The sequence below is a fragment of the Acipenser ruthenus genome, chromosome 24 (genome assembly GCF_902713425.1).
Source record: "Acipenser ruthenus chromosome 24, fAciRut3.2 maternal haplotype, whole genome shotgun sequence".
Taxonomy (NCBI): domain Eukaryota; kingdom Metazoa; phylum Chordata; class Actinopteri; order Acipenseriformes; family Acipenseridae; genus Acipenser; species Acipenser ruthenus.
The window spans coordinates 25717388-25744603 of record NC_081212.1 but is presented as its reverse complement, the minus strand read 5'-3'; the positions used below and the strand labels follow the sequence as shown (position 1 = coordinate 25744603).

At 45.0% G+C, this 27216-nt stretch overlaps 1 protein-coding gene across 8 annotated transcripts; it reads left to right on the top strand.

Moving 5' to 3' along the window:
* Window positions 1–5926: 5926 nt before the first annotated feature.
* LOC117428306 (TP53-binding protein 1-like) lies at window positions 5927–27038 on the top strand. Of its 8 annotated transcripts, none has more exons than XM_058998942.1 (29): window positions 5927–6140; window positions 9506–9689; window positions 10104–10188; window positions 10367–10454; window positions 10856–10941; window positions 11400–11555; window positions 11836–11902; window positions 11996–12174; window positions 12379–12505; window positions 14011–14093; window positions 14301–14515; window positions 14803–16498; window positions 16753–16869; window positions 17103–17324; window positions 17735–17801; window positions 18426–18518; window positions 19774–20299; window positions 20486–20554; window positions 20787–20939; window positions 21109–21359; window positions 21784–21921; window positions 22634–23067; window positions 23289–23480; window positions 23594–23773; window positions 25007–25198; window positions 25289–25383; window positions 25739–25938; window positions 26197–26333; window positions 26700–27038. In XM_058998942.1, exons 2-29 carry the CDS (start codon window positions 9510–9512, stop codon window positions 26885–26887), a joined length of 6216 nt encoding a protein of 2071 aa, XP_058854925.1. In that variant the 5' UTR covers window positions 5927–6140; window positions 9506–9509; the 3' UTR covers window positions 26888–27038. The 8 variants fall into 8 exon arrangements, with proteins under 8 accessions (XP_058854925.1, XP_058854928.1, XP_058854926.1 ...); XM_058998945.1 differs by lacking the exon at window positions 5927–6140 and adding an exon at window positions 7257–8485 and having other exon boundaries at window positions 25007–25189; XM_058998943.1 differs by lacking the exon at window positions 5927–6140 and adding an exon at window positions 7258–8485 and having other exon boundaries at window positions 25010–25198.
* The last annotated feature ends 178 nt before the right edge of the window (window positions 27039–27216 follow it).

The window sequence follows — 27216 nt, the reverse complement described above, 5'->3', positions numbered from 1 at the left end:
TCAATGTTACTTTGACACGCAGCCATTATCTAATTTACTGAAGATTCCTGCCCTGACAAGAACAAGGTTACTTCATCTGTTTAACTTTTATTTTTCTTAAATGGTTTTGTTGACTACTTTTGTATTTCTTAGTTTTACTGAAGTTTTATTGCACAAATAAAATACATTCAAAAGGAAAAGTTGCATAATGTACTTATTGCAAAGGATCTCCATTAGCTTGCACTGAGTACTAACCATGCTTGCTGTTACCGGAACTGAACTGCATGCAGCTTGACATAGCCTCTATCCCTGTGATCCGACATAAACACATTCATCATCTGCCCTTGTACTGTGTCAGTTACCCTACAGGCATCAGCACTAACTATGCTTACTGTGGATACTGTATTTAAAGTAATACTCAATAGAGTATTTAAGCAATAATAAGTCGTGCAGTACATACAGAAGACAGGACCACCTGAGAACCAACAAGAGCCAAAGTCCCCAGCACAGTACATACTGTATGCTGTTGACTTGGGGTGCCCACTTCCAGTACTGGAGCACCATTCCATTGCAGATTAATTAACCGAGTTGAATTAATTCCAGTCCAGGACTTTGCTCCAATCAAGTCCTAAATGAGTTAATGAGCCCTTAGTTGGTTGAATTAACTAATTGAAGACTTAGTTGGAATAAATATCTGAGCTAGACTGGACTGGAGTTGGAACCAGTGATTTAGAACCTTGTTTGGACGAAGACCTTCACTGTAAGCACCACCTCTGGCTCTAAACCTTCATTATTAAATATTATATGTACACATACACTTCTAAAAACAGTATTAAAAGAAAACAAAAATATGCCAAAAAAGGTAAAACAAAGTGCACAGACTGAAAGGGTAGGCTGCACATTAAGACACAGCCCCCTGATCACAGTCAATGCAGTATTGATGGGAATACAAGGTCACTGCTGGCAGTTGTAAATGATTTAGCAGTTAGTACTTCTATATTTGAACCTGGGGTATATTTTTTTAAAAGAAGCACTTAGTTGTTATTTCTATTATTGTAAATATAGGAGGGTATCATGTATCCCACTATAGGCATTGTGATAGCCACCATTGCTTACATATTCACATTTCTATATTGAAGTGGAAAGAGTGATGATGGCACTAGCGCAGATAATGCAGCATGTGCGGGTTATTTTGTTTACTGTCAGACAGGATTTATTTTAAGCAAAACTTTTGCTTCATCAGTAAAATCCCTAGACCATTGAAACCCAATTTGAATTCAAAAGGGGTCACCATTAAAGATTACACAACAGGACGCATAATCAGGGACTGAAACCAGGTTTTAATGATGAACGTAACGTCTGTCTGTCTGTCTGTCTGTCCGTCTGTCTGTCTGTCTGTCTGTCTGTCTGTCTGACTGACTGTCTGTCTGTCTGTCTGACTGACTGTCTGTCTGTCTGTCTGACTGTCTGTCTGTCTGTATGTCTGTCTGACTGACTGTCCGACTGCCTGTCTGTCTGTCTGTCTGTCTGTCTGACTGACTGTCTGTCTGTCTGTCTGTCTGACACTGACTGACTGACTGTCTGCCTGTCTGTCTGTCTGACTGTCTGTCTGTCTGTATGTCTGTCTGACTGACTGTCTGACTGCCTGTCTGTCTGTCTGTCTGTCTGTCTGACTGACTGTCTGTCTGTCTGTCTGTCTGACACTGACTGACTGACTGTCTGTCTGTCTATCTGTCTGACTGACTGTCTGTCTGTCTGTCTGTCTGTCTGTCTGTCTGTATGTCTGTCTGACTGACTGACACTGACTGACTGACTAACTGTCTGTCTGTCTGACTGACTGACTGACTGTCTGTTTGTCTGTCTGTCTGTCTGACTGACTGACTGACTGTCTGTCTGTCTGTCTGTCTGTCTGTCTGACTGACTGTTTGCCTGCTGCCTGTCTCTGCTGGTCTCTCTCTCGCTAGCTATACTGTATGTATTTTCTCTATCTATGTACTGTATGTTTATTTTGGTAAAAATGGCATAAAATAAAATGTATTACTGCCAGTGAATTTTAGAAAGCAGATCAGATACAGAGATACCTCACCCCACGCGCATTTCCAGACAGTGACGCTGCACTGCAGCAGTCATTAGAGTCTGGGCAATACTCCAGGAGAGAGAGGGTGAGGAGGGGAGTGAGAGAAAGAGGGAGAGAGGGAGAGAGAGGGAGGGGATGAAGAGGAGAGAGAGACGGGATGAGAAGAAGGGAGGGGGCATGAGAAAGCGGGCGGATAGAGGAGTATGTGAAAGAGGCTGTTGCTAGGATACTAGACAGACACATCCATCTTTGGAACTAGAAAAACATATTCAAATTTGGGCAGTAGAGAGGGAGAGGGGATGAAAGAACACTGAGTCATGGTGCCACATAATGGAATGTTGGCAGCTCTAGCTGTTAATACTTTCAGGGCTGTCAATCATCCAAGGCAGGGTGGTTTGCATATTTTCATCAAGGGTACAGATTACATAACTCAACTTCATTCTTGCATGCATAGATATACTGCAGAATTATATTTGACTAATTAATAAATGACTGGCCAGGGTAACAGGATTCCAGAAGCTATCAACATTAAATGTGTTTGATTTACTGTGTGCAGTCTAGGTGGGGGCGGTTAGCCTCCTGTTCATCCTGCTGTAGCTCCAGTCGCTGAGGTTGCTGGCTGTTTCTGTATCTTCCTGTCATAGAAATCACAATGTATCCATCTACCCTGACTGGCTACAAAATCAGAGCACTCAACTACCAAATCCCACAATGCATAGCTTGTGTGGATTGGACTGGATACAGCATTCCCCTCCATGATGCTTTCAATACTAAAAGGTACATCATGGTAGACAATACTTTTTTTCACTACTATGTAATGTAGTATTTTTTCTATTTCTAGGTCAATACACTTTACCATGGTTTACCTTAAGGGTCAATATATAAACTTGCTTTCATTATATATCTGTAAGGATTGCATCCCTGTGGTTCTGTGAGTCCGAATCCCCACTGAGATTGCAGGCTGACTGAACTCCAGCTCAGCCACAGGCACCCACTTTGATCCACTGCCTGGAAACTAGAGGTCATTCATTCTCACAGGATGGAAAGACTCAGATCAAAATCTCTTTAATAATGTAGTATTTTCCAATGGAGCGATCTATAAGCTGCTTTCTGTGCTTGTGCCTGGGTACGGTTTGCCTGGCCTCTGTGTGTCAGCACTCAAAACTGCAGATGAACAGTTTTCCTGTTTGTGTTTTTTTTTATCAAGACACCACAGTGTCCCCTGCTGGTGAAGAAGCCCACTTACAGATAGAATGCTGCTGTTCTTTTTTAAAGGCTATTTCCCCTGCAGAATGTATTATTATTATTATTATTATTATTATTATTATTATTATTATTATTATTATTAGTAGTAGTAGTAGTAGTAGTAGTAGTAGTAGTAGTAGTAGTAGTAGTATTTTAAGTTACTAGTTAACTGTTATAGAATCCTTGACATGCACACAGTAATAAGTACAGTAATAGTTTCATCATCCTGTTGTAAATCAGCAGCCCTGACACATTTTTATAGAGGGTTGATTGTTGGACTGGTCTGCAATGAATGCCATTTAATGTCATTTAATGCACAGCTGGCAATGTTGCGGTGTTTGACTGTATCTGGGTTGTCCAAAAAGTGTGTAGAAAACAGCCTGGCAATGTAATAAAAATGGGGTTTTGAAAATGCGAGTTCACTATAAGATTACGCAGCAAAAGGGCAAGTTGAAGGAATAGAAGAATTGATTGACTATTTGGATCCAGTTCCACCTGCACAACAGGGACACCTGCTGGGTGGGAGAGCAATTGCAGACTCCTCACGAGGCACCCACAGGTAATGTTCTTTTTTCAAACACAGGGGCTGCTTCTGAAAAGACTCCTAAAACTGAATTTCTGGAGTGCAGAAATGACCTCTAAGGGTGTGCAACTGTAATTTCTGTCCCCTCTCCAACTGTGGCAAATTTGAGTTTGTATTGGACATTGCATACGGCATTCAATTGAAGTGGTTTACAATGTATCAGGATGTGAAAACATTTGAAAATCGAACACTTGGGCTAAACGTTTAGTAAAATAACCTTTAGGATCTGTACTCTTGTTTAGCATTTAAACGTTTCTAATACTTTTAAAACATGCTCTGTAAAAATTCAAATATTGTGGTCGATCTCCATTGTTAATATTTTCACTGCTCTCAGCAACTTCAGTACTGTGAATAAGCATTTCCATTTATTGAAGCCTTGCCATTTGTAATGTACAGGAGCGTTCCTCCTCCTCAATCTCCATCAATCTCCACTCAGAAAGTCAATGAACTGACTCCAGTTTTCTAAACACATTTTTTTTTATTCCAGATAATAAAACAGTTTTGAGGTGCTGATAATGTAAAAATATGTATAACGAGAAAGACAATGTGAAAATTAAACAGTCTGTGTGTAGTTTTTGGCTGCCCATATCAAAAGAACCCATTCTATTACTTAATACATCCTACAACTGTCCCCTACATTACAAAGACAGTGCTTTTTATCTATAGTACCAGAACAAATTATGGAAACAACAAATGATTTAGAGCAAGACTAGGGGTGGGGATTATATTACCCATGTTTCCTCACTCAGACCCCTTATTAAATACCCTGGTATCTCTAAATAGATAATCGTCTCCTCTTTAAAAATATGCTAACTATTTGAATGAGCAAGACGTCTCACCAGTAGAATGGCCCCGTGCCATTCCTTTTCTAGAAAGCAGTACAACTGTGGATGGGGAGTTTGTTGCTGGATAACTTCACTCAGACTACTTGCTCACTAAATATCTTGGTATCCCTGAATAGATCACTGTCTCCACTTTTTTTTTTTTTTTTGGTCAACAGTATAGTATGCTATAGTACAGAACAGTGTTTGGTTTCCGTGTGGCTGTACCTGATATCTTTCACGCTGGGGCATTGCAAAAACATCTTTACCAATAAGAAGACCCCTTGCTCATTATAAAACAGAGGACGAGGAAGCAACCTACTCCAGTCTCCTCAGATCACCATGGCAACCTTGCAGAGGATACCAGTTATATATTTCATACCAGCTCTGCAGAGCGGTGATCAGGCCCATTGATTTTCCCATTCTTAATTTAAAAAGACAGTGGAAGGTTTAATCTGTGCAAATGTAGTTTAGAGCAGTTTCTAGCCATGGGGCTCCACTCTGAGTTTTTATGGGGCTTATACTGAAGGACTGCCATACTCCTCGCTCTATGGAAGCAAGCCTTTAGGTGACCAAAAAAATTGTGTTCAAAACACAGCACAGCAATACACTGGCAAGGTGTGTACATCTGGCATAGGATAAAATCAAGACTCTCATTTGTATATCTGAAGTTTACACCTACACTCAGTTGATTGTTCTTGAAAATGTGACATTTTAAAAGCCAATTTAACCCATGTTTAAACATTCTCCCTATAAGGTTTTTTTCTTGTAGGGTTGGTATCTTTGTCACTAGTCTTGCTAAGGGTTTTTGCAGTTGCTGCAAAGTGATATAATCTGTCATTGCAATCTTTTAAAAGTGCTGTATAACTATCCAAGAAGTTACAGTATAGAGTTGAACTAACTTTATGATTTACATATACAGATATTACAGTGTGTTATTATGTGTTCCACATGAAGAAGTTGATTATCAAAGTGATACGTAATGGGACTTTCTCGTTTTAAAAAAAAGCATCGCTGTTCTTGAACATTAGATATCAGAGATAAAGAATCATTGATATTTTAGAACAGGAGTGAAGCCAGTTGGGTGTCCCGCCCACATTTACTTTGATTCGAATCCCCGGAGACGAGACATGCGGTGGGGAGTTGGACAGTAAAATAGCATGGTTCACACACACACACACACACACACACACACACACTCGCACGCACACACAGATACACACAATAGAAAAATGCCATTGCATCTTTAAGTGGCACCCATGTATCCCACACCCTGCTTTGCTGGTAGAGTAATTGCGAGAGAGCGAGAGAGAAATTGCAGCTCCGCTTTAGCCCAGGGCAGCTTCAAAGCGAAATTAACACACTGTCAATTTCACACAAACCTGCAGTGAGGGGAAAAAAACATACGCCAAGCACTCCGACCACCTTCGCCAAGGTAAACCTGATCTTTCTTTACCGCCGACAATAAAGAATGGGGGATTCGGTTTGGGGGTTCGGTCTTCTGTTTGTGTATTCATTCTCTTAGCTTGTATGTTTTATTACATTATTCGGGGTACGGCTTTAGCTCTCCTCAAGGACGGCTTCATTTTGTAATGCCTATGCCATTGCATGATCCAGCAGGGACCAGCGCCAAACAGAGTCTTTTCTTACTCGGGCATTTGCTGCGCAATCTATTCTATCAGCGCATTAACTCCATTGTGGGGCTATAATTCAGTCACAGAAACGGCGAGTTTGTGCTGCATGCGTGAACAATATGTAACATTTAAGAATATGTTTGTAAACATTTTTTTAGTATTTTATTTTATGTATGTATTTATTGATTTATTGATTGATTGATTGATTGATTGCTTGATCGATTATTTGTATTATTATTTTTTTGTAGATTGACATGTCTTGGCACCTGCTTGTTTGTTGCGTCTGAAATATATACATCATTTCAAGTCCTTTTATACCTATATGTGTTTGCCTCATGCGTTTGCACAGCTGTTAAACTATTTCTGGAAAGCATGTGTTTGTAGCGAGGCACACCCTTATTTTATTCTGTGTTCTCTGTCTTGTATCAATATGCGGGAGTTTGATGTTTTTCTCCCTGTTGTAATAATCGATGCGGACGTGCAGTTTTGTTTATGCGGATTTCACAGAAAAGCTCATCATAGAATATTCTATGATGAGCATATTATTAGAATATGCTCATCTATCTATCTATCTATCTATCTATCTATCTATCTATCTATCTATCTATCTATCTATCTGTCTAGCTTATCTACCCACCCATCCATCAACCATAAGCTTTGATTGACAGCTGGGGGCTGGTTGATTGAACCCAGGCAGCTCATTATTTATACGATCAGCGCTGACTGACTATAATATTACAGGCAATATCAAACTCTATATTATCCCAATGACATTTGAACATTGTGGTATTTAAAAACATCTACAGTGCAGAGCAGAGGTTTAGTAGCAACATACAAAAATAGCAACTGTGTTGTAATTGCTGTTTAATGTCACTAAAACATGGTGCATCTGTGGTTATAGAAAATAAAATACTACAGTATACTACAGTATTGGCCAATACGTGTAATTCACTACTATATGAAATGTGATATACTATATTAAAATCTATAGTACTAAAATATAGTATTTTATATAATTAAAGAGTGCAGTTAAATTGCATCTAATATATAATGTTTAATGAATTTGGACTAGCGCTAGTGGATTTCTTGTTTTGTTTTATACAGGACCTGCATATCTGCCATCAATTTCAAATGAAGTACAATTCAATTCAGTTTCAGTTATACGTTGTCATTAATTAACCATGCATTCATTGATATGTTTGTATTTATGGACCATTAGGAGTCCTGAGTTCTGTTATTACAATATTGAGATTTAGTCATTTTTATTTATTTATAGGTTGCATTTTATCATCAAATTAGGGCACTCTAGTGGTTCTGTTTGGAACACAGGATGTAGAATCCTCTTTGTGGTTCAGTATATAAGAATGGCTCTTTACAGAACCCAAACAAAATTCGGCTTCTGGGGGAAAGCCCATAGTTTCTTTATAGACAGGGTTCAAAGGGGACTGTGTTGTTTTTAAAGCGACTGTCCAGTCCTCCGTGATTCCTCTTCCTGCGTACCTCTGGCGCACTCATTTTAAGAGCACAGCGAGAGAGTAAACAGTTTAGAATATGTATTTTTACGTGGTCGTTAAGTCGTGTGTAGGATAATTCGTCTAATTGTGACATTAGGTATTCTCCAACTAAAAAAGATACCTGGTTCATTTTAAATCTAGCTAGCTGTCTTTTGAATGGTTTGTGCATGTTTTGATTGGCCGTTCAATTGTACCACTATATTGTAATAACTAAACGTGAACACGAAAGAAAGATGTGTCCAGCGAGATTAAAAATACATTCTCATGTTTCACTGTTTAACCCACATTTTTTTATACACAGTCTTGTATGAAGGAGTATATATTATAATTTATAAAAGTATTTTAAAATGTTCCCAATATTTGTGTAGACGGATATGATTGATCCCGCAGGTCACGGGACACATGAGAAAGGTTGTGTAGCGCATCACCATGGGAACGTATTTCACGTCTGCATGCGCTGCCGAATTCCTCGCCTTCAGCCAATCAGCTGTAAGCTACAGACCAATGAGCGCTGCAGCTGAAGATCAGGTTTACCGCGAAGAGAAAAGCATTCCTCGATGGAGGAGGGGCAGTGTATGTGTATGTTGTTGGGGGCTGTCGTGTGGGTGTTTGTAAGAACTGTCGAGACAAAGGTAAGGGTACAATAGGGTACAAAATACTGGGTAATAAACTCCAAAGAATGCATCGAAACACCGTGGAGGGCGAATCAGTAGCAGAAAGTGTCACAAGGAAAATATTTTACATAGAACCGAAAGATATTCGTCACTGTGTTTAATTAAACGGTTTTGGAAAAACCTTTTTTCAATGGCAGTACTTGCTTGCTGTGTTTTGCATTTGTCTGCAGACTGCATGCACTTCTCTTAGTAGCTGGCTATTTGTTTGTAATTATAACGTTTTGGTTCAGTTGAGTCCTGCTGCTGCAGTTGAGGGTTGATTCAGCCTTGGGCATCATGTGTATATGCATAACTGTAATATTAATATACGAGTTGTTATTCCTGCATTCTCGAACGACGTACACTCAGAAAAATGTTAAAAAGCAAAACAAATATGTGTGCCCCCATAATATTTAAAGTGTAGCCTCTTAAATCAGTCTAACAACAATATATAATGTTGACAGCTTTTTTAAAAAACTTTATTTGTTGTTGTTTTTATTATTATTGAAAGAGAGTGTATGTTCATAGCAACCGTGTTGCTAGTTTGTTTCAATGTAATTCCAGTATCAAGCAAACCCTGAATGCATTTGTATATCTAGGAATTGATGCAAATCCCAGGTATGCAATAATCTCTATTGATTTATTTTAATATAAATGCATGTCGATTTGCTCTCGTTTACCTGCCATTATGTAACAAGGTGTCATAGCTGTGTTTACCTGTAAACACTAAATAAACAAGCTGCTGAACTAATCTTGATAGTTGGTGTCAGTTTCAGGAAAAGGTAGTGGCCACGGATTATCTCTGGCACGCAGGGTTCGCAAATCCGAGTCCTGCATAAAAACAAAGTACAGTTCAACTTTATAAACGAATACTCGGTCTGTAAGAGGATTTTGTATTTTATAAAATAGCAGCTGGCATGCTAGTACTGGATGGCTAGGTTTATTCGGAAGCTGTGTTTTTCCTGTGTGTGGTTCTGATTTGACTCTGCTTGTCGGTAGCTATATGGATCCAGGAGACGGTGATTTAGACCCTGGCCTGTCCCAGCTGGATACCCCCTGTCTGATTGTGGAGGACTCCCAGCCTGAGAGCCCTGCCCTGGAGGACGATCCTGACAGCGGCTATCGGACCCTGCTGGCTCGGCGCCTCTCCAGCCTGCAGCCCCACAGACACAGCCCCGTGCTGGTGAGTACCAGTAAGAATATCGATGTTTAATGCACAGAAGTTTTGGCTAATGCTTTCATCAGAAGTGTTTGTCTAATTGATCTGCTTTCTTCTTTTCTCACTTTATTATTATAATTTTTTTTACTTTGATCTTGTCACTTTTGTCCGTACAAGTTCACTGCGGCATTTCTTTAACTTCTGATACAGACGATTCCTCCTCAGCACTCTCTCAGTAATGCCAAATGTGTTCTCTGTTCACGTCACACTATTTCACATCCGCTTAGAATAATATATAACACGCACACACACTGCTCATACTTTTCCTCTGCTTTCTGTTCACCTCATGTATCTGCTTGTGTCCCTGCCTCACTCGTCCCTTGGCTCTGCCTGCCTCTGCAGTGCTTTCAGTAATGCTGGCTGTGTTCTCTCTGATAGGAGCTGATTTCTGCACCGCAGGGCAGTAAGGGGCCTATGGGTGAGGAGTCTGGAGAGGTGCAGAATGACGGCCACAACGCCTCAGGTAAGGGTAAGGGACTGATGCAGGCTTCAGCTCAGCTCAGGCCATTAGCACATAGCAGTGAGGCTCACAAACTGATTCCTTCAAATTATTCTGCTTTTATCTGTATTTAAAAGATTAATGAGGTCTTTTGAAGGCACATCAAATTGCTGAAGTAACCTTTGTCCTTCACTGTCCTTAGCTACATTGGATTCCAGGAAAGGACACAGTTCAGTTGACGAGGAACATAGTCAAGTATATGAAGTGTGTTCCCCTTCCAGTTGCAACAGGTACAGAAGGATGCCCTCCTTTATAATGTATAGTGATCATTCTTCTCCACACTCTCTTCCATGCTCTTCCACTGTCCCTGAACTGTAATAGTAACCATGTCATTTTTTATACAAACACTGTGGAGTCTAATAGTCCTGCTTTTTGACTCCCTATATTAATCACACTGTCTGTTCCCCCCAGGAGAAATTGAAGCCCTTATTAACCCCACTAAATCCAGTAGAATTGGGTCAGTGAGGGATCTGTTTAGAATACTATGTTAAAAATGTACAATGTGCAAGCTGAGAATGGGACTGGAGCAGCTAACTGGTTCTTCAAACTGGCTATAATGTCACAGACCCCCAGATCCTGGGTGTGTTGCAGGATCTGTGGTGTAATTGTTTTCTACCTCCCTTTGACACAGAGCCCCAGCTCCTCCTAATAGCCAGCCTGCAGAGGAGGAGATGGAGGACGGAGCAGATTCAACGACGCAGCCAGCCCAGGAAAAAGGTACCAGTCCCCCTGTGCAACTGAATCTATATGCATACCAGCCAGTAATAAAACAAGTGTAATTATTGCAGTTCACATTAGAGAGTGTGTGTGTCTCGCTCTCTCTCTTCACTGCAACTGGACGTACCTTCCAAATGTTAAATTTACATTTTCAGTTATACCTTTAGAAACGTTTATCCAGTTTTAAAACACAAACATACTTTGTAGTATTTTGGCTGCTAAATCTGGGAGATGTATAAAAATAGCTCTTTAATTAAAAAAAATTAAAAAAAAATGAAGACAACAAAGAACCATAAGTATAACTTTAAATATCCTGCCCACCCTTTGATCTGTACTGCACTGAGACTCCCTGAATGTGGATGCCATTGTGGTGTTATCACTGCAGTAAGCTAATGAGAGGGGTGTGTGTCTGTGTCTCTGACTCGTGTGTGTCTGTGTCTCTGTGTCCTGTCTGTTAGTAGAGATGTCCCAGCCGAGCTTCGGGTTTCTCGGGATGTCACAGAGTCAGGATGTGGACGAGGAGCTTGAGAAGAGTGCAGAGAGTCTGGGAGAGCCAGAGAAGGAAGGGAAGACAGTCAGCGAGGCGGGACAGACAGACAGCCTCGGGAAAGCAGGTGAGTCACCTTGCTTCTTGCTGTATTCCCTTGGAGATTAACCTCCTTTGCATTGGGAGGTGGGCACAAGCATTCACTTCTTGACTTTGCTGTTTTAAAATACCCACTTTAGAGTAAGTTTGCTACCCCTAACCGACCAGGCTTTTAATTGAAATAGGGACTAAAAGTTATTAATGTGCTTAGTTTTCTATTAGTGCACATAATTCCCATCCTGTGCATTTTCCCCTACTACACAAAGACAGGTTCATGATCACAGCTCCTCCGGTTTCCTTTTCTGCAGATGGAGATAAACGTAGTATTGGAGGAAACGGTCTGACCTCAACCGATCGAGATGAAGCATGCAAAAGGTACATTGAGTGGCATTTCTATTGACGTGGATTGACGGCTGATTTGTAAAGGAGTTTCATTTGGTATATAACCAGTTCATTCCTCCACCACAGGTCAGAGGTGACCTCCAGCTGTTCCGCTGTGCCAGAGAAAGCGTCTCGTGGGGAAAAGGAAATGACAATACACCGCCTGCTGTTGGGGGAGGGGTCGGAGGTCGAGGATTCACCTGACCAGGAAGAGGATTCAGAGATCCTGTCCACTCAGGAGGACATGTTTGAGCAGGACGCGGCAGGTGAGTCTAAGTAAAGGAACTCAATTGAAATGGCTTTGTCGAGGAGGAGGAGCTACACTGCTGCCACATGCATGGAAATGCGTCTCTGATTTAGGAAGCCTGCAGCAGAGAAGTTTTCTAAGATTTGACTAGAATTTCTCATGCTCGAATTCAAAGAGCTGGAGTGGCATGTCGGTGTAGTTATTGCAAGGGTTTCCTGTTTAGGATCTGGAGTGGACAGCACAGTGTCGGGATCAGAGAGCCGTTTCACCCCTGTGTCAACCCCTGTTGAGAGCCTGCGACTTCTACACCTCTCTGGACAGACCACCCTGGTGCAGGAGAGCCTCTCACAGTATGTCATTATTATTATTATTATTATTATTATTATTATTATTATTATTATTATTTTTATTATTATTGTTAATAATATAATTGTTGGATTGCACTGCTTCCTTGCTTTCTAATGCGATAAGAATGGCCTCTTGCTAATGTAAGTTAATCTGTACAGTTACACTACTGCATTGCTGGCTGCAAATTTCTTTATTCACTTGACAGCAAGCCTGGTTTTATTATTATTATTATTATTATTATTATTATTATTATTATTATTATTATTATTATTATTATTTATTTATTTATTTATTTATTTATTTATTTATTTATTTCTTAGCAGACGCCCTTATCCAGGGCGACTTACAATCGTAAGCAAATACATTTCAAGTGTTACAATACAAGTAGTACAATAAGAGCAAGAAATACAATAACTTTTGTTCAAGCAAAGTACAAGTGTGACAAAACACAATTCAATATTACAGCAGATAATAGTGATAGTTACATCAGGATATGATTAAATAGTGATAGTTACATCAGGATATGATTAAATACAAAATACTACAGGTTAAACACTTGGCAGATTACAGTATTCTGAAGTACAGGATTAAATGCAGTAAAATGGGGGGCAGATAAGAGCAAAATAAAGCACATTTAAATGAAGGGTGATAGTGTCCCAGGATACAAACAGAGGAGTTCTACAGGTGCTGTTTGAAGAGGTGAGTCTTAAGGAGGTGCCGGAATGTGGTCGGGGACTGGGCAGTCCTGACATCTGTAGGAAGGTCATTCCACCACTGCGGAGCAAGGGTGGAGAAGGAGCGGGCTCTGGAGGCAGGGGAGCGTAGCGGAGGTAGAGCTAGTCTTCTAGTGCAGGCGGAGCGGAGAGGTAGAGTGGGGGTGTAGGGAGAGATGAGGGTCTGGAGGTAGCTGGGTGCAGTCTGGTCAAGGCATCTGTAGGCTAGTACAAGAGTCTTGAACTGGATGCGAGCGGTGATCGGGAGCCAGTGGAGTGAGCAGAGTAGTGGACTAGCGTGGGCGAAGCGAGGCAGAGAGAACACCAGGCGGGCAGCAGAGTTCTGGATGAGCTGGAGCGGACGGGTGGCGGACGCAGGGAGGCCAGCCAGGAGGGAGTTTCAGTAGTCTAGGCGGGAGAGTACCAGGGCCTGGACCAGGAGCTGGGTAGCATAGTTGGTGAGGAAGGGTCGGATTCTTCGGATGTTGCTCAGGAAGAATCGGCAAGTGCGTGCCAGAGTGAAGATGTGCTGGGAATAAGAGAGGCAGGGGTCCAGAGTGACTCCGAGGTTCTTCCCGGAGGAGCTGGTTTTTACAGAGCTGGTTTTGACACTGAACTAAAAAAGGTAGCTAAAAGTAAGCTATAATAAGACAGTCCAGGATTGATGCTAATCAGGGTCTGTGAAAACAGTCAAAAGTAAGAGTTTAATGGAAGTAGTGGATTGAAGTTAGGAAGTAGGAAGTGGTCCTTTTTTGAAGGTGTTTAGCTCGGTGCCTGTCTCTCTGTTTCCACAGGAACTCCCCTGAATTTGTGGCGCCCTCCCAGGACGCTTTTGGCCCAGCGTCCATCATTGTCCCGAACTCGCCTACCGAACAAGGTAAATTCCTTTCCTGGTCCTTCAGTCACTTTCTTTACTGTCAGTTTCCGCTTCTCATGTGAAGAAGAGGACTTGAAAGGTAGTGTGTTTTATATACATAGCCAGCTCAACCTATTAAAAGGTATCTCCCATTTTTTTTTTATTATCCTTCTTGTATGTTTGAAATGGGGATTCCTGGTTGTATTTATTTTTTATTTTTTCACAAAGATGATGATGAACCAATGGATACATCCCTCCCAGCTGAAGAAGCTGACCAATCAGGAAAGATGGCAGAGGAGCCAATGGAAACAGACCAGCCTCCATCTCGTCTTGAAGAGGCTTCCTTCCTCGGTCCTCAAGCCTCCACCCCAGTATCGCAGAACTCCCCTGCCTTCGCAATGGAGCCGTCCCTCTCTGTGCCAACCCAGCCACAGTTTTCACATGTAGGTGTCAGCCAAGCGGTCATCTTCCAGCCAGGCTGACCCACAAGAATTACATTGAAAAAACTATTTTGAAATGTGTTATTATATTAAGAATGTACTATTTGAGTAGGGCTGCCTGTTACAAGACTGTGACAGAATTCAGCTGTCCTACCGTTGTACTGAATTCAAGTGCTTTCGTTTTAGTTTTGTTCCTGTTGGTTTTTATTCACACTGTGGGCCTGGTTCCGCCCAGTTGTTGTGCTCTATCCACTACCCCTGGTTAACTGGCTCCGTTTTTGTCTCTACAGGATGTTTTCGCTCCCACTCAGAGTGTGGAGGGCAGCAGGAGCAGCAGCTCTCCTGAGAGAGCTAGTAAACAGCAGCCACAGCCCCCAGCTGAGGGCCCCTCCAGGCAACCTGATGCAGAGGCTCCCAAAGACCCTCTGACAGAGGAAAAGAGAACAGACCAGCGTGAGGACTCAGAACCCAGCCAGTCAGAACCCAGTGGGGCAGAGGAGGCATTCCGATTGGAGCTTTCTACTAACAGTGAGTGTAGTGTTACCCCCCGGCCCACGGGGGGCGCTGCGGATGAAGAGGAGGAGGATGACGAGTCGACACAGATTGAGGAGCTTAGTGGTGTAGTCGGTGCACCATCTGGCAACTTGCTACTCTCACAGGGAAGCCTGCACAGTTTGCAGGAAACTCCTGAAAGAGCCGAAACTCCAGCAACAGTTGAACCTAACGATTGTAACAGCTTAGCAAAACCGCCAGCTAATGCAGGACCAGCTGTAACAAGCAGTTTGTCGAAATGTTCGGCAGTTGCTGTACCAACTGACACTAGCTGTTTGCCAAAACCTCCAGTAACAGTAAAACCAACTGACTCTAAGAGTTTGCCAAAAAGTTCTGAAGTGGTGGACTCAGGCAAGACTCACAGTTTGCCGGACGCTGCTGAAATGTTAGATGCAACCAAGTCTGTCAGTCTTCAAAAAGCTTCTGAAATGGGAGCTTTGGACAAGACTAGCAATGTGCCAAAATTTCCTGCCCCAGTGTCCTCAGAAACAGCCATCAGTTTGCCGAAACCTTCTGAAACAGTAGACCTTACAAACACAAGCAGTTCTGAGAAACCAGACACTGTAGACCTAACTCTCACTAGCAGCTTGCCACAGGTTCCTGTAGAAACACTAGACCTAACTAAGACCACCACCAGCGGATTGCTGCAAGAAGTGCCAGAATCAGAAGATAAACCAAGAGCTCCTGGGATTGTGAAGGGTCTGGAAGCTGATAGTCCCGCTACAGCCACTCGGGTGCATGAAGAGCCAATGGAAATCCAGGCTGGGAATGTTGTGGTGTCATCGGAATCACAGCCAGAGGCAGCCATCTCCAGTAAGGCCAGTCATCATGAAATTAGGGATGAGCCCTTGGAAAAGAGGAGTGAAGATGTGGTGGAGGAGACACCTGAGGAAGAGCAAGAGAAGATGGAGGAGGGAGTCGAAGGATCAGGCCTCTGTCTTGCCTTATCTCAGAGCCAAGCTCTCTCCCTGGGACCAGAGCCTATGGAAGAGGAAGAAAAGTCCTCAGAAAGAACTGGGTACCCCAAAAGCACTGATCAGCCTCCTTGTGTGCAGGAGAGCATCCTCAAACAGGACAGCAAGGAGGAGAAGAAGAGCGAGACAGAGAACAGCTTTAGTAGCAGTGTGATTGTAGTGGAGGAGTGCGAGAGAGAATCCTTTGACAAGGGGAGCGAGAAGACTCCCCAGCAAAGGAAAGGGGAGGCAGGATCATCCCAGCCCATTATTGTGGAGTCTTGTCCAGATGATTCTCCTAGTATTCTGGAGATTCCTGAGGAGAAGGGAGGCAGGACCACAAAGAGCTCCCTCGTCCCCACGGCCTCTGCCAGACAGGATGGGGAGGAGCCAGGGCAGAGCAAGCAGCTGGAGGAGGCAGGGTGTGCCATAGAGGTAGAAGGTCAGAGAGGGGACAAGAGTCTGAGTGACAGCTCAGGGGGTACGGCCATTTCATTTATTCGTTTATATGAACAGCATGATTCTGGCCTCTACCGACAAAATCTAGTTGCCAAAGATGCACATTTCTGTTTGATTTGCCAACTTTTTTACAGACCAAACAGACACATCTGTGTCTTCTTAAGTATAATTCTAATGTTTGCAGTGCCTTTTGTCCACAGTTGCGTGACACCACCCTTGGGTGAATATGAGGTCATCCTATCTAAATGGCTTCCCTTTGCGTTCTGTTCTTTTTAGATATCCCATTTCATTTTACTCTTCCCAAGGAAGGAGAGCTGATTCACCCAGCAGCCAGTGCAACACCTCCACTGATTGGTCAGCTGAAACAGCGCCCCCGACACAGCACTCCCATTGGTGGGTTTCTTTGGCTTTTGCTCTGATGACCAAACGTCTTTTTGCTATAATTAAAACTGCAGTTTGTAATTAATCTGTAATCTTCACAAATATTGGAGTATATGCTGATCTCCATTTTGCAGGGGTTTATCCTATCTTACAAGCATTGCGTTTTGTTTTTCTAGCTTGATATTAACAGCAAAATTCTCTTTTATAAATGAAGGTATTGTGTTTTGTTTATTCTTTTAATGAAGAGGTTGGATCCTGTTCTGACAACGCTGTGGTAACTGGTGATGTTACCAGGGAGACTGCCATGGCAACTAGTGACATCATGGCTGAGGAGAGTGGGGGTGAGGGGGCCAAACAGGACTCTGCCTCCACCACTGCTGAGCATGATGGGAAACTGAGTCTGAGGATGAAACTCGTGACACCAGTGAATGAGGAGAGCCTAGAGTCTGCACGTTTCAGTTTGCAAAGTAAGAGCAGCGGGCTAGGAGATGTACTGCTCTGAACTTTCAAAATACACCACTAGCTCCAGTGAGATTCAGTTTGATTGAATGCTCATTGAGGTTGGGTTCTGAATTTCATTTGCTCAGTGTGGATGCTGGAATCACCCAAGCTGTATTTATGGGCACCGTGCCCATCCCCTTTGCCAACCTGCTCCATGGGCTCCTTGACGTTCATACAAAAGGCAGAACCCCATTTATTTGAGAACAGAATCCATCTACAGACCAGTGCCCCCTTTAAGTTGGTGTTTAAGATGTGTCTAGATCTCCGTCCACAGTGAGGTGTTACCGCAGTCAGAATGACTGGCTTAGACTGTTTCATTGCCTAATGCACTGCCTGAACTATTGCCATTTTATTTCATTCTTTGTTTCCTCCTCAGAGCCGGCACTGTCTCAAGAGGAAGGCTCTGTTGCCACGGCTACCACTGTTGCTATGGCTGTAACCAGGTAACCCACACTTGTTGCTAGGCAGATGGCAGCTTATTAAGAAAGGACCCAGCCGTGAGTTCAGGCACCAGTTTAAGCCGCTGATTTCAATTAAAAGAATGCAGTAATTTACCTTTCGAAATAGTGCGATTGGTTATGAAATATTAAAACAACTTTCAATGCAAAAATATAAAGAACAATAATAATGTATTGTCCTTTTTTAAAAATGGTTATGACTTCCCTATCACTGCTTCAAGGTGACTTGCCCTAGCAGAATTGCACATAAGATTACCAAAGAAAAGCTTTCTGAATCTTCGTTTGTAATGCAGTTAACCCTAGCTGTGCAATATCTTTAAAGTAACAAAGCTGAGAAGTCCTTTGCTGGGCATTGGGTTTGTGCACTGCCATAGAGAAACTCCTACTGTTCTCCTGAGCAGTGCCATAAAGGACAAATGGCAAATGTGTTCCCATTTACAGCTTGATGCATCTGTGCTGTAACCATGAAGTATTACCTGGAATCGTGCTGTGGATTGTTTAATATCGATTGAGTGGAGAATAGTGCTCTGATGTCTCTGATAGGGCTAGTTCAGTCTCCTGATCTCTCTGTTGCTCTTACATCTCGCTTTCTCTCATCATCTCGTTCAGCCCCCAGCGGAGCCAGTCCGTATTTAGCCGGGTGTGTGAAGCACAGAGACAAGTGGAGGTTGCAGGACCTGGGCACCCCAGCACCCCCACCAGGCAAGATCCCCTTCTGTTCCTTTGGACACACACAGCACCTTGCAGTTACAGTCACTTACTGAACATTCTCTCCAATACGCTGTCCATCAGGATTAACACAGAGCACTGCTGCCCTCTACAGGTTGCAGGGACTCATTATGGCAGGAGATGGTTGTACAGTCGACGCCTCTATCGGGAAGCCTCGGGAGAAGTACAAATATCCTGAATAAGCGGCTGCCCAATTAAACGAAAGGCATTTCAGACGACCTTCGTCACATTTTTGGTTGTCTAAACAAAGTGACGTCCCAATTAAACAACTTAAATAGCATTGGGAAGAACCGTCTCCCAGAGTTGTATCCCATTTAAGCAGAAATCCTGATTATCAGTATCCCGATTAGGCGGCGCCGACTGCAATGGCAGACAGGGGGCACTGTGCATTAGAGGAAGAGGTCACTTTTACAAAGCCACTTACTTAACTTTAGTTGTCCTTGTTTAAACCCTAAAGTGATATTTTTTTATAGATTAGGTTTTTCATGAACAATTATTCAGATGTAAAGTTTGTGAGACTTCCTGTGGCTGTGATCTCTGTTTGATTTGCTCTATTTTAAAAAGCAATGCACATTTAAAATGCTGGATTTAGATCCAGGCTCAAATGAAACCCCTGGTGGTCCCAGCGCACTGTAGCTGTGAATTCCTGCTGTACGTTTTAGTCTAGCGGCTGTTAGCTGTGACCCAGTTCTGAATGGTGCTGCTATTCTGGGCTTCAGTCTCCCTCGTGAGAGGAGCAGCGGCTTGCTTGTTCTGCTGCAAAGTCGCTTCAAGGTCCTTCTCAAGGATCCCTCTCCAAAGTCACAGACTTGACTAAGATCACTGCTGCTCCTGAGGACAGCAGTAGATCCCCCCCATGCCCTCTTGAGTGGGGTCTTCCTTGTACTTATCTTCTGTGTGGTGGAGATGCCTGGCATAAGAGTACATGGGGAAGGTATTCAGTGTCAGGCTGCAAACACAGCTACGGAACAATTGATTGTTCTGAATCTGTGAGTCCCCCAACTAGCTGCTCTGTGAAAACCCTCTCCCATCTGGATGGCAACTCTGAAAACGGCACCTGCCCAAGAGGCCATGGAGGGGCGGGGAATAACGTTTTGTTTGTACAGGATCTTGCATGTAATTTTGGCATCCTAACAAAATGATTTGACAGATGCTTAGTGGTTTATCAGGCTGATGGATGAATGTTGTTGTCGGTGCTAGTCGGCTAACATGGCTCTGCCCTCTGCAGGGGTGACCCCTACCGTACCCCTTGTTCCCTGGACGGAGACGCTGGTCTGGAGGGGCAGAGGGCTCAGAGGCTGAAGCAGATCTCCCGCAGTCACGCCTTGACCTCTCGGTCCTCGCTGGACATCGGCCAGTCTGGGGGGACCCCACAGAGGGAGGAGGAGCCTGGCTCGGGATCGGAGGGCAGTCAAGGTCACTCGGGGGTCAGCAGCAGTCAGAGCCTGCCCAAGGAGAGGGCGATGTGGGCGAGCCGCAGGGTAAAGGAGATCCAGACAGAAGCCCTGACACCCAGGCCAGTGGAGGAGGCTGCCACTCAGACAGAGAGACTGGGGCTCCCTGAGAAGCAGGAGGAGGAGGAGGAGGAGGAAGGGGAGGAGGAGGATGACGACGATGATGATGAAGGAGATGCCCTGGAGAGATGCAGCGCAGCAGTGCAGACTGACAGCCCAGCCAAGAGCCAGCTGCGCTGCAGAGCAGTGTCCCAGCAAACAAGCTTTGAGTCAAGTGGCCCCCAGAATCTACAGAGCAGGGTACTGGGGACTGGGTCTGGGCACGGTTTTTGTATAGGTTTCTTGTTTAGGTTAAAATGCTTCCCTGGGCAGTGCAAGGATCAGGGGGAGGGAAGTTCAGTTCTGTATACGTACATGAAAAGTGTAAGGCTGTCATGTTTGTGTGCCTAATCTCCACACCTCCTCTCCTCCTTCGCTGTGTTACAGCTTCGTCAGAGAGCCGTATCCCAGCAGACCAGCTTTGAGGCGGGCAGCACTCAGAGTCTACATGACAAGGTGCTGGGGACAGGGGCATATACATGGAGATTGAGATCAAGGAAATGGTCAGAGGTCTGGGACCTGTAGAGACTTGTCTGAATCATGTACAGGCTAGAGATTTGGGAGAGGGAGGGGTTATGCACATAAATACTGGGTCTGGTAAAGAGAGAGGGACAGGAGTGAAATAAGGATGTGGGGCCTGCATAGAAAGCAATGTCCTCTAACCCCCTGCCCTGTTGCTGTGCTGCAGGGAGAGTTGGAGTTGCCCCTGCCTCAGCCAGTTCCGGGTCACTCTGTCCGGAGACACGTGAGGACAATCCGGGAGGTGCGAACCATCGTGACGCGCATCATCACTGATGTATACTACGAGGACGGGAGGGAGGTGGACCGCACTGTCACTGAGGTGAGCGCTCCTCTACCAAGCATTTCATTTCACCCACTTCTACGTTTTTACACACTCTAGCAGTAATAACATGAATGTTCTTCAGTTTGTCAGCGCAGTACAGTTGTTTTCTCTTTAGATTTGTGTGCGCTTTTCCCTTTTCTCAGTTGAATTGTGTTCCTCCCTTCAGGAGTCGGAGGAGCCGGTTGTCGACTGCCGTGTCCTGGAGAGTGATGCCTCCCCGTCTCGCACTGGCGGCTCCATGACCTCCGGTGACCTGGGTGATGTCAGCTCCCTGTCCTCCAAGACGCCCAGTCTGCAGCGCAGCTCCAGTGGTGCCAGCAGCGGGGGGGCCGGGACGGCCAGGACAGCGGGGAGCGGTGACACCGCTGGGAAGTTTGTTATTCCCCTGGGCCGTGGCACACCCACCAGGCATGCCAAGTGAGTCTGAGACAGAGCGGTCAGTCTCCGTCCTGCTCACTGGCTGTGGAACTCCTCCTTTCTGTCTTTCTTTCTGTCTTTGGCACTTTCCTACCAATTTGTCCCCTTCCTCTTTCATCATTGGCCTGTCTGTCTCTTGCTTTTTCCTTGTACCCTGCCTGAACTCCAGTCCCTGCCAGGTAGGAGCTGGGACACACATTTCCTGGACTCTTGTTGCTTTTTATATCAACCTTGTAAGTTTGCAGACAGTGCACTACAGGGAGGCTTTTTCTACTTTCTGGCAGTTTGCAATCTCTTGAATTGGCTTGCCCAGCTAAAACCCGCACAGTCACCGGCTCTGACCAATAGCTGTAAACGGTGTCCTCTCTTTCGCTCTGATCCTCACTCACTCACTCACTCACTCACCCCGTGTGTGTCTCCTCAGCCAGCAGAAGGCAAGTGCACAGATGCCAGAGGGCCCCGAGGGGACAGTGGCGGGCAGGGAGGAAGGAGACAGAGCGCCCGGGACGCCCCGCGGCAGGGGGAGACGAGGCCGACCCCCGTCCCGAACCTCCCTCTCCAGGTGAGAAGGCAGGCAGTGATCTTTCCCCAGATACTCCTCGCTGCCCCACCAAGTCCACAGTTCTTATTTTATTTGCTTGGTTCAACTGCCCGCTGTTTTTGCAAGGATCCTCAGAATTGGCATTGCTTTTGTCATTGCGCAGTGGATTATTTGAGTGTAGGCAATCCTAACCGTGAATTCTCCTGTCATTGCTGAGTCCTCTGTGCAGCAAGGTGTAGGCGGGAGGAGATGAGCTGTACCCTTTCAAACTTGTCACAAGAAGAGCTTGTAATCCCAGGAAGCTGAATTACTAAATGAATTTGACCTGTTCAGCTGGGTTTGAATTGGAGTTGAATTCCTTAAGAATGTTTCAGTCATCATCCCGGTGTTGACTCTTAATTGAAGTTCTGGACTTTTGGTGGAAAGCGAAGTGGATGACAATATATGTAGTGATCACAAAACTGCAGTAGGCATGTCTTAACTATAGTTTGGGTGCAGGGGAGCCTATTCATGTTAAATAATGGAGCTTCTGTCTCTGCTATCGTACTGTCTCATTCCGTCTCAAACTTGGTGTCCTTGCCGCAGTTGTCTGTCCTGCTAGCTTTCTCGCCCTCACTCTGTTTCTCTTGCTCTGTCTTCCCTGTTCTGTCTAACTCAACTCCCTTTCCTTTTCTTTCTCGCTCTCCCCTCTCTCTCTCTGTCACCTGTTCTAACTCTCTTTGCTGCCCCCTAGGGAGTGTGTGGTTCCTGCGCAGAGGGATGGCGGCCCTAACCCAGCCAGCTCTTCCTCTGAAGAGGAGGCCTATACCCGGGTATGTGTCCGTCCGGAGCAGCCCCCTGCCCACTCTGCCGAGCTGTCCTCCCCACGAGGGACCTTACGGCGCTCCGACTCCCCTGAGCTCCCCTTACTGCAGCCCCAGTTCCCCGATACCAGTGGCGGCAGCTCCGGCAGCTCCTTTGTAGGGCTGCGTGTCGTCGCCAAGTGGTCTTCTAATGGGTACTTCTACTCGGGCTGCATCACCCAGGACACGGGCGCCGGGCGCTTCCGCCTGCTCTTCGACGATGGCTACGAGTGCGACGTGCTGGGCAAGGACATCCTGCTGTGTGACCCCATCCCCCTGGAGACAGAGGTGACTGCACTGTCCGATGATGAGTACTTCAGTGCAGGTGAGGAAAGAGGCGCTCCCTTCAGTGTGACTTACAGTGCAGTGAGGGGAGCAAAAGGGAGCATTCACCTTGGTTTATAATGACGCCTAAACTTGGTGCATAGAATGCTGTAATTGCAACATTGACCTTGACCCTCTGCTGGAACAATGAGTTGCTGTTTGGCTCTGATTTTTGATTGATTGATTGATTGGTTTGTGGTGTTGCCCTGCTCCCCCCCCCAGGTGTGGTGAAGGGTCACAAGAAGGAGGGTACAGACTTTTATTACTGCGTGGAGAAGGATGGGCAGCGCAAGTGGTACCGCAGGATGGCAGTGATCCTGTCTCTGGAGCAGGGGAATCGGCTGAGGGAGCAGTTTGGACTGGGACCATACGAGCCTGTCATGCCCCTTACCAAGGCCTCCGATATCAGCCTGGGTAAGAGATGACAATAAGAGACACCCTACATGCGACGTGTTATGTACAGTCCAAGTAAGAAAGTGAATATGCTTTTATCATTTAAAACCCCGATCTATGCCTCTTTGCCGCAGATAACCTGGTGGAGGGGAAGCGAAAACGTCGTGGGAACGCAGTGGGTTGCGGGACCCCCACCCGGGGGGCAGCCGACAGCCCGAGAGGCCCGGGATACGCAGGGAAGAGGAAACTGATCAGCTCAGAGGACGACAAATCCCCAGCCAAGCGTGGACGCAAGTCAGCCTCTCCCAAAACCGGTATGGATACCCCCCCCACGGGGTCCCTCCCCCACGGGGAGGGACCATCCCTCAAACACTCCCAGTAAAGGTGCTTCGAGATGGAAAACCTAGACAACAATGTTTCATTTGTTAAAAAGACAAAAAGGATTGTGCACAACCTGTTTTTAATGTATGTCTTTTTATATCTTTTTGTGTGTGCGTGTGGCTTTATTTATTTTCGTTCTTTTAATAAAATGTTTTGGATTTTACATTGTCTGTCTTTTTTTTTTTCTCTCAACTTTTTTTTGTGATATACTAAACTTTTAAATTTAATTTAATAAAAAAAAAAAAAAAAAACTGAAGCCCATTCTGTTTGGTATCAAGATCACACAGCTTTTACCCTGTGGTTTTATGCAAAATCTTAGTGGAAAGTAGGGTCATGTTCATGCCATTTGTTTTGAAAGCAGTACAACACATTAACAATAAAACTAAAAACATGTCTGTCAGGATGCGGTGGCTCAGTCGTGTTCAGTCTGTATCTGCATGACATTCCTCCACAGCTCCTCCTTCACTGAAGTACATGCTGCTTCTGTTCTGTACCTCGCCTTCTCATTGCTCCAGGGTAATCTACTGCACGTGTGCGTTGCAATGATGACTGAAAGATGTGCTAAAAGCACTGCCGACAGGGGAATCCACTCGCTGCTACTGCCATTTTTCATGACTGTCAGTTATGTTGAAAATATTTTACAGGGTGAGCCTGCAGTGCTGATATTTCCAACATGGGTAACCAAGTAGTTTAACAATCGATGAGGCACTAAAGTAAAAATTAGTAAAAATTTAAAGTAAAAATTCAGGTGGTGGTGGTGGTTTACTGTGTACGTAGTAAATACTTCATAGGACATTCTTGTGGGGAATCTGGGATATGAAAAGTGCACAGCATTCTGCTGCCTGGTTTATGTACCACAATACATAACCTGTTTGAGCTTTGGAAATGCACTCCACTGCAGAGGTTTCTGTAAACCTCATTGAAAACATTTCTAATGGTGAGGAGATCACAAAATAAATTGTCTTGGTTTTGACACTTCACCTTGCATATTTCCATATAACAAGATGTGATGTCAATCTAACATTTTGAAATGTCTAGATACTGGGATAAACATCACAAGATATATTTTTTGTATTTATTAATTCCATGTCTTTTACTATCCACCTGACTGAAAACGGTGCTATCCCTGTCCAGACCTCTAGGTGATGCTGTCTCTGTTTTCCCAGCAGGGCGTCGTGGGGAGCTGTGTGGCACCTCTGAGAGCGGTGGCGAGCTGCCCTCTGACCCTGCTGACCTAGTGGAGACGCACGGGCCCCTCCCCCGCAGCGCCTCTCTCTTCCTGGGGTACGCCTTCCTGCTGACTGCTTCCTCCGAGACTGACCGTGAGACCAACCACCCGGGCAGCGAGGGTGAGGACGGTGAGGGAGGCGCACGCAGCACAAGAACACACGCGCTGTCGGCTTGCCTTGCCTCGCTGTTCCAATCGTGTTTGTGTTTTATCTTGGCAGAGTATGTGGAGACAGCCCCCTACAACAAGCGCTACACTGAGAGCCAGCTGAGAGCCGGGGGAGGATACATCCTGCAGAACTTTAACGAGGGCCAGGTGAGGGGAGCCCTGCTGCAATGTCTCTGAGGCACCACTGCCTCTAGAGCACTTTAATGAGCAAAGAGGACCTCGTCCATAACTAAGGTCCATACGACCTATTCCTTTGCAGTGAAATTGCTGACGGTTGTGGTATTGTTTTGATAGGATGGGTATTTAGTATTTTACATGAGGGACCATGACATGGTAATAACAGCCCACTGTAGTTGCCATGTAAAGCAGGCACATTGGTAATTGTAGTGTAGTTACATGACTATAGATGTCCTGTAATAAAGTGGGAATGTAGCGCAAAGAGTCACACGTGAACCCTTGACAAACCCAAACGTGCAGACTCTAACAGCCTCCCGCCCCCCAGTGTAACGCAGCCTATCAGACCCTCTTGATCGCGGACCAGCACTGCCGCACCCGGAAGTACCTGCTGTGCCTGGCGAGCGGCACCCCCTGCGTGTCACACCTGTGGGTGAGGGACTCCTGCCACACCAACCAACTGCTCAACTTCAGGAGCTACCTGCTGCCAGCCGGCCTCGGGCTGCAGGAGAACAGCATTGTCGATTGGTAGGGATCCCAACATGGCGTTATTGTGCTGAAAGAAAAGCCTTGTGCTAGCAAGGGTCATGCTTCATTGGGCTGAAGGACTGTCACTTCTCGCATGCATTTTATCAGGAGTCGATATGCGCTTGGCTGCAGAACCACAGTCATGGGTGTTTCATTCAGTTCTACCTGATCATTACAAATCATTCTTAGTCCATGAATACATCAGGTGAACCCAATTCTCCTCTTCATTCTCTTTCCTTCCCATCCAATCCCGCGCAGGCACCCTCGAAGGAGTCCGTTCCAATCCCTGAAGATCCTGTTGGTGTCAGACCGGCCCCTGGAGCTCTGGGCTGACCTTCTCATGATGGGAGGAGCCTCCTCCGTGCGGCAGCACAATGCAGCCACACAAAACCAGGGTGAGTGCACGTGAACAAAAACCAAGCATACTGACTCCAGCCAATATCTCTCTGTGCATGGATCTGGCTCTCCTTGTTTCTGTTATCAGGTCTCCCTCGAAAAAGATTTCAATCTCAATGTGGATAAATGAAGATTAAAAAATGATTGGTACACATCCAAGTGGGTTTATGGATACTTATTGTGTTTCCTTTGCTATTGACTGAGAGGTTAGGTAGTTCTTGATCACTGCTGAGTCAAACAGAACAGAACTGCCAAAAGGAGTGTCTTTGTAAAGCATGCTGTCGTGTGTGACTTGATAAAGCATGTACTGAATAATAGCTCTTCCCGTGTGTGGATGCTCATGATTTCTCGGTCTCTGCTGGCAGAGGTTGCGGTGGGCGTGTTTGACCTCGTCGTGACGGATCGCTCGTGCCCTGCCTCGGTGCTGAAGTGCGCGGCGGCGCTGGATCTGCCGGTGGTGTCTCCGGAGTGGATGATCCAGAGTCTGATCGCCGGGGAGAGACTGGGCTACACCACGCACCCCCAGTACAAACACGACCACACTGCCACCTAACACTATCACCCCACAGCCGACCGCTTTTAACCCCCTTTTAGAGCCTTTTAAATGTTCTGTGTTTGTAACCGTACTTGTGCATGCTTTACCTGTATATAGTTTTATCCCTCGCGATTTTTATGAAGAAATAAATTGTGATTGTTTCATTCTATACCCGTGTTGGTTTTTTGTGTTTTTCTGGTGCTACAAACGCTGCTGTTAATTGATAATAAATAAATAAACACACCCACACACTGTAACTTGTTGAACTGGCAAAACAGCCTGTACTGTAATGTTTCAATATTCAGGGTGTTCAAGAAGTCCATTGGCTGCTAAATCAAACCAGAATT

What these genes read in the sequence shown, in the direction of transcription:
- LOC117428306 (XM_058998942.1), top strand. Translation starts at nt 9,510, where the DNA reads ATGGATCCAGGAGACGGTGATTTAGACCCTGGCCTGTCCCAGCTGGAT. An exon ending in CCCAGCCACAGTTTTCACAT is followed by an intron (nt 14,516 to 14,802) that starts GTAGGTGTCAGC and finishes TTGTCTCTACAG; the next exon opens with GATGTTTTCGCTCCCACTCA. An exon ending in TGCAGCCACACAAAACCAGG is followed by an intron (nt 26,334 to 26,699) that starts GTGAGTGCACGT and finishes CTCTGCTGGCAG; the next exon opens with AGGTTGCGGTGGGCGTGTTT.